Raw genomic sequence first — 13,976 nt, 5'->3', positions numbered from 1 at the left:
TACTACTTAGAGCGAATTGATACACTATTGTTATTTGAGTTTGAGGATCCCTCTTTGTTTTGCTCAGAGGAAGTCAGTTGAGCATCATGCATCTTTGTTGTCATTATTGGATGGTGTAACATTTTCTTGCCTTCCTTCTTGGTGGACAAATTTTTTTTTGGAGTTTAATTATGTGAAAAATTACTTATGATGGTTTTGTATACATTGATTGCATTCATGTCATGGATTTCAGTTGGCTTCTCTGATCTGCAACATTAAAGTTAGTTAGAAGAAGAATATTTAGTATTTGGTGTTGTATTTTGTACATTGGAGTTCTCTACCATGAAGTTGTTTTCGTTTTCTAATGCTTCAATTCACTTGTTCCAAGCTTGGAGCATTTAACTTATATTTTCCAACTATTTTTATCTTTGTTAGAGTAGTCTTGAAAGGTTTAGAAAAGGTTGTTTTTATGTATCTGAACATTTCTTCTTTCTTTATTTTTGTACTTTTCCTTCTTCTTTTTTTTTTTTGCTTCCTTTGTAAGCTACATGGTACCCTCCTCTAGGTGTTTCTCATATTCTAGAGGAGGTGTGTAAGTTAAAGAAGGCTCTCTATATTCTCAAACAAACTCCACGGACTTGGTTTGAGAAGTTCTCCATTGTCATTGCATCTCTTAACTTTCATTCTAGTGATTATGATTTTGCCTTGTTTAGACCACTCTTCATGGTTGTATTATACTCTGTTTATATGTTGATGACATGATTATCAAGGGATGATGTGGATCAAATCTGACTATTAGCTATAGCTTTTGACCTATTGATAAGTGCTTGATCCAATAACTTGGTCTGAACAACTATATCAAAATGGTTCTATGTCAAAGTTAAATAAGGGCTATGGTTGTTCAACACAATGGTAAAATGTTTTTATGGGAGAAGCTTGAAGTGATAAATTTGTTCTTGTTCACAAGGTGATATGCAATTTGTAACTTTGATAGTTAAGATTCAAGAAAATGCAAATAGTTTTTTTGTTGTCTTTCTTTTATTTAGTAACTGCCGGGATGTGAACTTGTCTAATTCATCAACTTAATCTACTTGTTTGTTTAATGATGAGTATGTGTATGATGCATCGCGTTGTGTGCATCATTTATAACTTTTTTTATTAATATGGAAAACCATTAGGATGGGTGTAAGTTATAAATTGGTGTTTGTAAATTGTAATGTTTGTCATGATTCATTTTTTTTTTCTCTCTTCTAAGTTTGCTCACATGTCCAAAAGATTAAATGTGTGCTTGTTTGCTCAAGTGACCCAGTTTTGTCTCGAGATCCAACTAACCACGTTATCCACAAAGACATTCTCACAGCCACAAATCAAAACAACAAAAAAACCACAACAATAATGCATCTTCATTCTTTCATTTCACTTGTGTCGTGCCTCTATGTCATTCCACACAATCCAAAAAAAATAAAATTGTCACTGCTATTATTTTAAGAAATTAAAAACACCCATTTTCTTCTTCTTTCGATAATAAAAAAATGCTCTTACGTGGCGCCATCTCCACCCCTCTCCCGCCCTCCCTCCGCCTCCGCGCATCACCCGCCGCGCGCAGAACCGTCGCCGTCGCTTCCTCCTCCCCCAGCGGCGGCGGCGATTACCCGCTCTCGGTCTCCGACACGGCGCTGGAGTCGCGCGGCTTCTCGCTCCGGCGTGGCGCGGAGGGGCTGGACCTGGAGTTGCTCAACTCCGTGTTCGCGGCGGTGGGGTTCCCGCGGCGGGACCCGGAGAAGATCCGCGTGGCGCTGGAGCACACGGAGGCGGTGCTGTGGGTGGAGCACCGCAAGACGCGGCGGCCGGTGGCGTTCGCGAGGGCCACCGGCGACGGCGTCTTCAACGCCATCATATGGGACGTCGTGGTGGACCCCTCCTTCCAGGGGATCGGGCTTGGGAAGGCCGTTATCGAGAGGCTGCTCAGGGAGCTTCGGGGAAAGGGAATTTCCAATATTGCCCTCTATTCGGAGCCTCGCGTTTTGGGCTTTTATCGTCCTTTGGGATTTGTTGCTGACCCGGATGGGATCAGGGGAATGGTGTACTCCAGGAAACAAAAGAAAAAATAGGATAACTCTTCATTTTCTTTCTCTATTTTTTTTAATTTATTTATTGATTATATGAAAGTAGAGTACCAAGTTTAATTTCCATGCATTATGTTAACTGACACATAAGGCTATTGTTGTAGTTTAATTATTGATCTTGGGTTTGAAATGAGAATATGCATGCAATTTATGTTAAATATTTAGGCAAAGAGCACAAATGTCTCTATAGAATATAGAACATACTTATAGTTTGTAAAAAGAAATTCATATATTATGTAAAAAGAATTTACCTCATCAATTAATTAAAAATCATGTGAAATATGATTTTCAAATTATTATTATAAAAATTAACAAATTTACTCTATATTATTGTTTGTGATTGGATATCTTTAATAATATTAGTGTGTTTACATTTTATTTATATATATATATATATATATATATATATATATATATATATATATAATATTTTATTAAAGATAATCTTGTTTGAATGAGATAAAATTATCATGAACAATAAAAGTCTTGTTCCAAAATATTTAACATAATAATTGTATATCATTTAAACTTGAGATTTTAGTTAAATTAAATTAACTTAACACGAGTTAATTTTCACGTGTTTAATGATACATAATGATTTAATTAAGGTGATCAAGTGCTAGAAACACAATTAAAATAAATTGTTAATAAGGTCTATGTACGTGGAAATAGTATTTTTAAAAAAATTCTTAAATTATTATCTTTTTAATAAAAGCATGATTTTTTTTCTTTACTCCTTATTATAAGATTTAATTAACTAATTCATATAATTAAAAAATTAAATTAAAATATTAAATTATTGATAAATTAATATTTTTTTAAAACTATCCCCCTGATAAACAAAACTGACAAACATTATCTGATTATAAAACATTCCGATAACAATGTACTACTATTATGGATAGCTGCTACGTGTCTTATTTGATATGCACTACTTTTACGGTTTTACCACATCAGATTTTTACACGAACTGTGTCACTTTCAAAATCTTTTGCTGAATCTTGGGTCAATTCTTCCAATCCAACCAACTCCCTCACAAATTTTAAGTTTAAAACCTTATTATCCTATCCACCAATCTTTAAATGACTGTTTCAACACCCAAACAATAGATAAAAACTGTTTTAAAATTATTTATGATTATATTATCAATTTCTAGTTACCATTTTTTAATAGATAGACGTTTTAAGATCATTACTCTTGACACCATTGCTTCTCACCATATTCACATTTCTCATTCACTCCTTACAAAATGTTCGTGCTAATTTTAAGTCTACACCCAGTTATCTAAAATCCACCTTGGTGTCTAATACTACATAGAAGATTTTATGATTGAAATGCCATGTAAGAGTCTCTGCTTCAGTCATTTGTTTTAACCTTTTATTCCATGAGCTGAAAAACTATTATCCAAGTTTTTTTTAATGTACTAATTTTGGTGTATTTGTTGCGGCTATTACTGAAACTAACATGACATCCAAGCCTTTGAAAGTTGCACACAAAAGTCTTGTGAACAAAAAATTATTAGGCCGTCTTGGAGTTCCATCTGCTTTTGGTCCTATCCAATTTTGTGACATTTGTTTAAATATTTTCATTTAAGAGTAAACAATTAACGACACTTGAATTCAAATCATGTATAAATTGATCAGGATCATGAACCAGGTGGTGGTACAAAACCACCTAATGATTTCTCCGTATGAACAGAGGTGTTAAGATAACCAAATTATGTCTGTTTGGATTTGTATATGCATGATTCCTTATAGAAATATTCAAACTGAAATAGGTAACAAGTGTATTACAAAATGGTGTTTCTTGGTGTAGCATAGTTGGTCAATTTTACTCTTGTATTCGAAGCCTTGTCTCCATCTCCATTTTCCTTCCAAGTTTGCATCAATGATATAATCGAATGTTTCTTGTGCTGCAAATGGCAATCCAAAACATTTTACTTGCATTTTGAATAGGCCAAACTATCAAAGAATTAGTATATTACTTGAAAGGCCTGGGTTTCCTGTAAGTTGTAATGTTGATCAGTAATGATGATATAATTAGTTCTAAAGCTTCTGATAAAAATTAGAATTGTAGATCTCATTTTTGGAACTGCTACATTCATTATTTGACAGAAATTAGAGTTAGAATGTCTTAATTATTTTTGTCTATTTGCTTATTGCAAGCACTTTGTTACTGAATCAATTAAAACTAACTCAAGGTTTTGTAACCTCTTGAAATAATGTGTTACTTATGTTTCAAATTGTCTTCATTGTAATATAGGGCCATTGAAGAGACGAAGAACATTGTTGTTGGACTTGATTATGCTATGGTCAAACATGAAGGTATAATGAGGAAATAAAGAAATATAAATGAATGAAATGTCATGAAATAGAATAGTATATGAGCAAGAGATATAGATATCGAAGAGAATTTTATTTAGCTCGTAGATGTCATTTAACTTATTCATTTACTCTTGCTATATGATCATCTTATTTATTAGCAGTGCATACTCAAAAATAAATTTCATAAAATTACTTTACTCACCCAAACATCATGCTAGGTATAAATCTTGTAAAATATAATTCTTGTTTCATTTTACATGCAGAGTGGTATAGGAAAAAGAAAAATGAAAAAAAAAATCTTCCAATAAAATCTTATCAGCAAAATTTTTGTTACCTTAGATTTGCATCTACCAAAATAATTTGAAAAATATACAGGAAAAAACAAGGGGATTGAAATTATATTTTATCATTCTTTAACAATGTACAAAGCTTTTCAAAAGCAGAATATGTTGGAGCAAGTAAAGCTCTCCACACACACTTACACTATGCACTCACTCACTCTATGTTAGAGAATAAGAGAAGATGAAAGAATTGATTGAGAAAATAGAGGGAACTTAGAATTCTGAATAAAACTTATGCACTCTCATATTTCTCATTCATGATTACTACTATTTTATACACATTGCACATGTAGCTATAACTACCTTCATATCTGTCAAACTAACTAACTCCTAACTAACTGAATTACAGCATACATCAACATCCCTCCTTAATTCAGATTTGTCAAGGATGTCACTCCTAACTTGTCTCCCAATTCCTTGAACTTGATAGACTTCAATGGCTTAGTTAGTATGTCTATGGCTTAGTTAGTATGTCTGCAACTTGATCTTCAGACCTGCAAAACTCCAATTCAAGCTTCTCCTTACTCACTTGATGACGCAGGAAATTGAAACTTGGTTTCAATATGTTTATTCCTGCCATGTGCCACATGATGCTTAGCTAAATCAATTGCTGATTTGTTATCCATCAACAACCTCATAGGACTGCAATTTCTCAAGTTTAATTCTTCCATTAAAGCTTCCAGCCATAGAGCTTGACAGGCTGTCATAGCAGCAACAATATATTCTGCTTCACATGTTGACAACGCAACTACACTCTGCTTCTTTGAGCACCAAGAGATTGGTGATGTTCCAAATTTGAAAACATAACCAATAGTGTTTTTCCTATCATCCTTATCACCACACCAATCTGAATCACTATAACCAAACACTTCTCCTTTTATATTCTTCTGACTGTAAGGATATAAAATGTCAAGATCCAATGTTCCTTTCACATACCTCAGAATCCTCTTTGCTGCCAGGTCTAGTGTTACATAAGTACCTTAATGAGCCTACAATTTGCTTGTACAAGGTAGGATCAATTTCTTTCTCATCCCCATCTATTTGCAGCTTAATTCCAGTTTCAGTTGGTGTGATAACAAAATTACAATCCATCATATTGAACCTCTTTAAGATGTCTTCTGCATACTTCTTTTGATGCATGAAAATCCCTTTGCTGGTAGAAACAAATTCAATACCCAGGAAGTATGATAGTTCACCAAGATTGTACATCTCAAATTCATCCATTATTCTTCCTTTGAACACTCTTATATCTTCTTTACTACTGCCAGTCACTTGCAAATCATCTACATAGAGACATATTATCAAAAATTCACCAGAATCTGTATTTTTGACATAAACTCCATGCTCAGTAGTGCACTTGGTGAAATTCTGCTGGACTAGGAAGCTATCAATTTTCATATTTCAGGCTCGAGCCTGCTTGAGGCCATATAGTGCCTTATTCAACTTGTAGTCTTTATCCTCTTGTCCTGCAACTACATAACCAGGTGGTTGAGTTATGTAGACTTCTTCTTCAAGTAGCTCATTCAAAAATGCTGACTTCACATCCAATTGATATAGAGACCAATTTCTGTTGCAAGCAGCTGCCACAATGAGCCTAACAGTTTCAAGTCTTGCAACTGGAGCAAAAACCTCATTGTAATCCAAGCCATGTTTTTGCAGAAATCCCCTTGCTACTAATCTTGCCTTATACTTGGACACATCTCCATTAGACTTTACTTTAATCTTATAGACCCACTTCACATCAATTGGTCTTTTTCCTTGAGGCAAATGGACTAACTCCCAAGTCTGATTCTTCTCAATTGATCTCGATTATTCTTCCATAGCTGCTCTCCAATGTGAACTTTGTGAAGCTTTATCATGACTCATTAGTTCTGATTCAGCAAGTAGAGCAAAGTGCACAAAATCCCCTTTTGCAGTGATTGTTGTATCAGGATACAATTCATACTCTCTAAGTGTTTGTGATACTTGTCTCTCTCTTTGTGACCTTCTGAGTTGCTCTCCACATGATGGTACATCCTCTTCACTTTGTTTGTCTTCAAGGTTCACAATCACCTTTCTCTCACCATTGTCAACAACATTTATTTCCCAATTCCAGCCCTTTGTTTCTTCTATTAAGACATCTCTGCTAATCACAACCTTTCTCATTCTAGGATCATACAGCTTGTAGGCACCAGTCGAATGATATCCAATGAGTATCATTGGTTCATTCTTGTCATCAAGCTTCTTTCTGTTCTGTTCAGGCACATGCCTAAAACACAGTGAACCAAATATTCTGAAATGACTCACATTAGGCTTCTTTTCTAACCATGCTTCTTCAGGTGTGTATCCCTGCAATCTCTTAGTGGGACACCTGTTCATAATATACACAGTAGTAGAAGTTGTCTCTCCCCAGAAATAATGAGACATTCCCTTCCCTTTCATCATGCTCCTGACCATGTTCAAAATGGTTCTGTTTCTTCTCTCAGCAACACCATTATGCTGAGGTGTATAGGGAGATGTCACTTCATGAATTATCCCCTCTTTATCACAAAATACTTGAAATTCATGTGAGTTATACTCACCACCTCCATCTGTTCTAAGCACTTTGATTACCTTATCACTTTGTTTTTCACTCAATAGCTTAAACTTCTTAAAAATGTTAAACACTTCACTTTTCTGCTTAATGAGATATATCCACATTTTTCTAATAAATTCATCAATGAATAACACAAAGTAACTATTACCTCTTAGAGATTTCATTTCAAAAGGACCACACACATCATAATAGATCACTTCAAGCTTTCTTTTGGATTTGATTGGAATTTCTGACTTGAAAGAATTCCTTGGTTGCTTTGACACACAACACTCAACACATAATTGTTTTGGTATCTCAATTTGGGGAAGACCATGAACCATTTTCTCACTTTTCAATTCACTTAAACTCCTGAAGTTTAGATGACCAAACCTGTGATGCCACATCCAACTTTCATCACTTATAGAAGCAGCCAAGCATTGAAATTCTGCAATTTGAATTCCAATCTTGAATGTTCTATTTCTTGACAAAGGGGCCTTTAGAATCAACCCCCTATTGCTATCAAATATCTTCATTTAATTGTCCTCCATCTGCATTGAGTAGCTCTTTTCTAGCAACTGTCCCAAACTCAACAAATTATTCTTCATATTGGGAACATATAGCACATCATTGATAAATGAGTGTTGTTCATCCTTCCTCTGAATCATCACCTTTCCAATGCCTTCTGCAGTTATAGAGCTATTATCTGTAAACTTGATCTTGCTTTTCACCTTATCATCAATGTTTACAAACCACTCTCTATGCTCAGTATGTGATTGGAACAGCCTGTGTCAAGATACCACAGATTAACACTGTCTTCTTATGAGTTTGTTGTTGCCATTAGTAACACTTTATCAGAGTCAGAATCCTCATCTTGTGCCAATTGAGCCTCATCTGCATTTCTTGGAACCCTTTTATTTTTGCATTCATCTGCAAAATGTCTCCATTTCTGACAGTTATAACACTGAATCCCTTTCTTGTTGAATTTCTTCTTGTCCACTTTGTGATTCCCTCCACTTTTCTTGTCAGTTTCTTCATTCTGGTTATGATTTCCAGAACTGCTGGAGCCCTCACCTGACCCCTTCCACTTATTGTTCTTCCACTTTCCCTTTCCCTTCTTATTCTTGCCACCATCATAGTTGTTCCCTTTGGTTGTTTGGGCTTGCATAGCTTGCTCAGCTGATCTTTGTAAATTTCTTTCATTGAGCCTCATCTCTTGAGCTTCAAAGTATTCCTTGCAGTTCTTCAATCTTCATTTCTTCAAGATTCTGGCCTTGCTCAATTGCCACCTCTATATGATCGAATCTTGGTGTCAAGGTTCTTAATACCTTATTAATGATCCCCAAGTCTGATTGCTTGTCATCATAAGCATTCATTTGATTTGTAATTGTCAAGATTCGAGAAAAGAACTCACCAATGTTTTCTTGATCACTCATCTGTAGAAGTTCATACTGCGTTCTCAAGGTCTGCAACTTCACCTTCTTGAGTTTGTTATCCCCTGCATAGGATTTCTCTAGAGTATCTCATGCCTTCTTTGTAGTATCAGCAGATCTAATTTTCTGAAAATTATCTGCATCTACACACTGATGAATAATGAACAATGCTTTTGTATCTCTTTTCATCAAATCACGGTGAGCCACCTTCTGTGCATCAGTTGGGTTCTTGTCAGGTTCTTGAACTCCTTCTTGCATCACTTCTGTCACATCTTGAAATCGAAAGATTACCTTCATTTGAGCACACCAATCATCATAGTTCTTGCCTTTGAGAACAGGCATGGATGTTGGAAAATTTCCATTTGAGGAAGCCATCTCAATTTCAGTATCCAAGGATCTTGAACCTCTGCTCTGAATACCAGTTGTTGGAGCAAGTAAAGCTCTCCACACACACTCACACTATGCACTCACTCACTCTATGTTAGAGAATAAGAGAAGATGAAAGAATTGATTGAGAAAATAAAGGGAACTTAGAATTCTGAATAAAACTTCTGCACTCTCATATTTCTCATTCATGATTACTACTATTTTATACACACTGCACATGTAGTTATAACTACCTTCATAACTGTTAAACTAACTAACTAACTGAATTACAGCATACATCAGAATATTCAAAGTATGTAAAAAGACAAGATAGTAATATAATCTAATGAGTTTGAAAGCAAAGCAATCGTCTAAAGTTTCAAAAGTATCTATGAATTAGTTTACAATGAAACTAAATTGTGAACTTTTAAATGGAAGTTTTTTATAAGTTTTTCCCTTAGTTGAAAAAAAGAAAAGGCTAACAGAGATGAACAAGAGAAAGAAAAAATTTGCTAAGTATGATTTTAATGAGATATTTCAAGATATAATGCTTCAAACATTTTTCATTCGATCATGATGGGATATCTTTGTCAAAAACTTCAGAATATCCTTAATTATTATGAACATTGTCTGACTCTGCACACTTAAAAATGTTGTCAGTGAGTTCATTCCATCTTTAAAATTACATAATTATCAAAAACTTTAGAGCACAAACATTAGAGGTCTATAGTTCCAACATGGTGAAACTCAAAATTCTCTACCCTACTTCGAAATTAAATACATCATAAATTTGTTGAGTTTGTGCCAGCAGCAGTAGTTCATATAGCCCAGAGTTTCCTCCTATTAGTTCATAGGGTTGGGTAGAACTCGTGATATGGCTGTTTTCTAATCTGCCACCACGGGTAAAAAGAATTTCCATAACCAAAACTGAAAAATGAACTTAAAATTGGGACGATAAAAGATAAATTAAGTCTGAAATCCTAAAGTGCAGAATAACAAATATTGAATAATCATAAATGGCAATATTCCATGAATACACACATCAATGTTGAGAGACAAAGAGGGAAAAATCCTAATTAGTAACAAATTCCTAATCTAGTAGTTAAGCTTACAGCTCCATTATCACAATCTAGGATACAAATTCCTAATTAGCAACAAATCCTAATCTAATAGTTAAGCTTACAGCGCCATAATCACAATCTAGGATACAAATTCCTAATTAGCAACAAATCCTAATCTAATAGTTAAGCTTACAGCGCCTTAATCACAATTTAGGATACAAAAGCATTCTTATTCCACACAGGAATAAATAAAAGGACAAAACTTAAAACAAATTCCTCGTATGTTTTCATTGTTGTTCTTTGATCTGAATTATAGTTTCGCCTTATAAACCTATACTAACCTTTAATTTAAACATTTGTTACACGAATTATCCAGAAAAAAACTCTAATTCTAATCGGAGAACAACGTCAAGAGGTAAGTATTTTTACCTAAAGTAATAAACACAATAGATTCTAACCAAACTCAACAAGGAACCGAACAAGAACAAACCAAGGTTTTATCTTTTAAGTTGCAATTCTTGATGTTGTGGGGGAAATTGCAGACAATTGCGACCACATTGACTCTGCATCCAAAATTTCGGCCCCGCAACATTTTTTAAATCCTAAAAAATTTTGATTAACTATATTCAATTCTTACGAATAAAAAAAAAATAGTCTACTTTAATACTCAAAATTAAACCCACTAAAGTCAGCCTAATGGTTGAAGATTTTGAATAGTTTGCACAAGGTCCTAGTTTCTAACCTTGTCGTCATTGTAACAAAAAAAAACACACACACAAAATCGAAAAATTGAAAGTCAAGATCGAACCATCGAATTGAGGATTCAGCACTCAGGAGACGACATCCTTGGCGTTGTTGAAGAACGCTGTGGCGCAGAGAATGGAAGCAATGAAGGTAATGAAGGCCAAACCAATGATTAATGAAACCCCGGCAACGAGGAAGTCCAATAGTCCCAATCCGACCATCACCATAATGACCATGTTCTTTGTTCAGGTGAGATTAGGAGGAAGAGGACCAAGAAAGAATGTAAGAATCAGAAGAGAACGTGGATGTCTCTGAACGGTGGTGACAGAACCGAAACAGAGGAAACGCGAGGAGACATTGACAGAGACATCGGAGTTTATCGATTGTGTTTTGTCGGTCCACCCTCGTTGACCTCGTCCCAACGAGTGAATGTGAATTCACGTGTGAAAATTAGTAAATGAATAAAATAAAGGCGTTAATTGTAAATTTCATCACTCAATTATTATTATTTTACAACTTTTAGTATCCAAGATTTATTTGCATAAATTTTAATAAAAATTGAATTTACCATCATTAACATATTTGTTTTTACAAAAATTAGGTGATTTTATATAATTATATATTAAACTAAGTAGTTTCAAAAATTATTTATTATAAGTTGAACTTTTAATATCAACTATAATTATAATTGATGTGAAAAGTAACTTTTTAGGTTAGTTATAACCACATATAAAATTTAAAATTACTTTTATATATCAATTATAATTATTATAATAATTTGTAAAAGTGATTTTTTTTTTATATTGTTCTGTTATCAACACGGTAATAAAATATACAAAATTCAAAATTTTAGATTATAAAATTTATAGAACATTAAAAGTTGAGTAATAAAATTAGTGAAAAAAACTTAAGTGATAAAAATCTTGAAATCATGAAAGTTATAGCGTTACTCAAAATGTGTGTGTACCACACTTAATTAGATTCATTTTAATTGCTAATTGCAATATTCATTTTAAAGCTTTCAATCTCTTGAAATCATCAAACTCGGGTGATTTTTTAAATTTAAAAAGAAGAAGAAGGATTTAATACTATTAAACGATGAGTTCATATGTCGGGTGATCGAATCAATAGATTCAATAATCAAAATCCTTGATTCAACCTAAAAGTCAACGAGTTGAATGGATTGATTCAAAACCAATTCAAACATACTAAATACCAAATCCAAATTGTTTGGATAAGTTTGGGTTAATACCTTACACAAATAATAAAATTAATATTTCGTATTTTTTTTCTTAATTTTATTACTTTGGACTTCGGTTTTGATTTTTTAGGTTTAGAAAAATTAATAATAAACCATAGTATTAAATAAATTTATTAAAAAAAGTTATATTAAATATATTATTAGAACATTGTTTTAATTTGGCTTTTTAGATTTTTTTTTATTATATTATTGGTATAAAGTATATATTTGTTTTATTAATAATTAATTTTCGTTGGAGAATCTGATTGATTACATCTAGTGGGATTCATCTCTTTCAACTACTTTTTTTTTTCATCTAGGAGACTTAAACTTGAAATTTTACTTAAAGAGACCAAATCTAATATCATTCTTCCTGGTTTTATTTTTTAGATTTGAAGATGAACAATTTTAATGGTAAGTTTTCTTTCTCTCACATAAAACTTTTTATGAAGTGTATTCCATAAGAAATTTTAATATGAGTAAACAAAATTTAATTTCAGAAATTTATTGAACATTTTTCTAATTTTTTTGTACTAGTACTACAACATTCAATAATTTGAGGAACTAAAATAGGAATTTATTTTAAAAAAAATACTATCTAGTCCCATGTATAAAAAAAATTACTTAATTCATTAAGATCAATAAAAATAAATAAATTAGTTTGAAAATTTAATTTTATTTAAAGATTATCCATGACATTAAATGATTTAAGATACAATTATTTTTTAACCATTTTGTTAAAAATTCAATTAATGCAATCACTTTAATAAGGAAAAAAATAATCATTAATTAAAAATAATAAAGAAATTTAGCAATAAAATTTTATATTTCTTATAATCAAGATTAATAAAATGTTACCTTTATTTCTTACTAGTGAGTGTACCCGAAAGTGACGATGCCATTCTATGCATGAATTCACATTCCCTATGTCTATCCGTAAACTGAAATATTAAAATGAAATCAAGTTTTTAAATTAGCTATTATTACATTAGAATATTGACAAAAAATATAAAATAAAGAAGTGTAAAAAAATTAAATTTATTCAATATAAAACCAATCACAATATATGAGATTTATTGAAAAACGCATTGGATATGCTTCAATTTATTACCTTGTTTAGTGTATGGATGATTGAAGATTACTCTTGTGAGAATTATTATGAATTTCAGTAATTGTCACTAAAAAATAGATAAAAAGACAAAAAAGTTATTACAAAAATATGAATATAATATATTTTTATAAAATGTTAAAAAGGGAAATATATGGATGAGAACAAAAGTAAATTGTCACCTCTTTTACAAATTTTGAAAAACCTCTCGGTAAACAACATTGCAAGCTAGTGTTGTTTGCATCTAAGTCACATTGTTAGTTACCAAGATTTTTAATCCTTTTCTTGATGTAATTCTTGAAAAAGTTACATATAATTGGGCATGTGAAAAAATAGGTTGTCTAAATAAACTCATGCATACTTCAAAGATTGACCTTGACTCTTATTAATAGTCATGGCAAAAGATATAGCCAAGGGAAATTGCCTTCGTTGAAATTTGAATGGAATCCTTACATCTAAAGGTGTTAGTGATAGTCTCGGGATATATACCTTTGCACCATTTTAAGTACATGATATAACTTTTGCTTCAATAACATATTTGTCCAATTTTGTGACGATCATTCTAGTTCCATTGCGCAATCCAAAAGATTGGTCTTGGTTTCTCAAAAGCATAACAAGAACTCCAACTTTTAGTTTCAAAACAAGATTTGGAAGTCCCGAAGCAGTGATTGTGTTAAAAAATTTAGCAGTGTGCACAATGTCT

General features: G+C 32.6%; 2 protein-coding genes and 1 long non-coding RNA gene across 3 annotated transcripts; 1 reads left to right on the top strand and 2 right to left on the bottom strand.

The window, feature by feature from the left end:
- Positions 1 to 1,279: 1,279 nt before the first annotated feature.
- LOC114388175 (serotonin N-acetyltransferase 2, chloroplastic) lies at positions 1,280 to 2,263 on the top strand. Its single transcript, XM_028348513.1, has one exon. It carries the CDS (start codon positions 1,512 to 1,514, stop codon positions 2,088 to 2,090), a length of 579 nt encoding a protein of 192 aa, XP_028204314.1. The 5' UTR covers positions 1,280 to 1,511; the 3' UTR covers positions 2,091 to 2,263.
- Positions 2,264 to 7,857: 5,594 nt separating this feature from the next.
- On the bottom strand, positions 7,858 to 8,534 carry LOC114372734. The gene is made up of 2 exons (XM_028330382.1): positions 8,170 to 8,534; positions 7,858 to 8,107 (listed from the first exon to the last, which is right to left on the bottom strand). Exons 1-2 carry the CDS (start codon positions 8,532 to 8,534, stop codon positions 7,858 to 7,860), a joined length of 615 nt encoding a protein of 204 aa, XP_028186183.1.
- A 1,131-nt stretch (positions 8,535 to 9,665) lies between these two features.
- LOC114388169 lies at positions 9,666 to 11,351 on the bottom strand. Its single transcript, XR_003661456.1, has 2 exons — positions 10,990 to 11,351; positions 9,666 to 10,010 (listed from the first exon to the last, which is right to left on the bottom strand). It is a non-coding gene; the product is annotated as an uncharacterized LOC114388169 (long non-coding RNA).
- Between the last annotated feature and the right edge of the window lie 2,625 nt (positions 11,352 to 13,976).

Source organism: Glycine soja, chromosome 2, assembly GCF_004193775.1.
Source record: "Glycine soja cultivar W05 chromosome 2, ASM419377v2, whole genome shotgun sequence".
NCBI classification, from domain to species: Eukaryota; Viridiplantae; Streptophyta; class Magnoliopsida; order Fabales; family Fabaceae; genus Glycine; species Glycine soja.
This window is presented reverse-complemented; position numbering and strand designations above follow the sequence as displayed.

Coding starts and splice junctions, on each gene's coding strand:
- LOC114388175 (XM_028348513.1), top strand. CDS start 1,512: ATGCTCTTACGTGGCGCCATCTCCACCCCTCTCCCGCCCTCCCTCCGC.
- LOC114372734 (XM_028330382.1), bottom strand. CDS start 8,534: ATGAGGCTCAATGAAAGAAATTTACAAAGATCAGCTGAGCAAGCTATG. Junction 8,108..8,169: donor GATTCTGACTCTGATAAAGT/GTTACTAATGGC, acceptor ATCTTGACACAG/GCTGTTCCAATCACATACTG.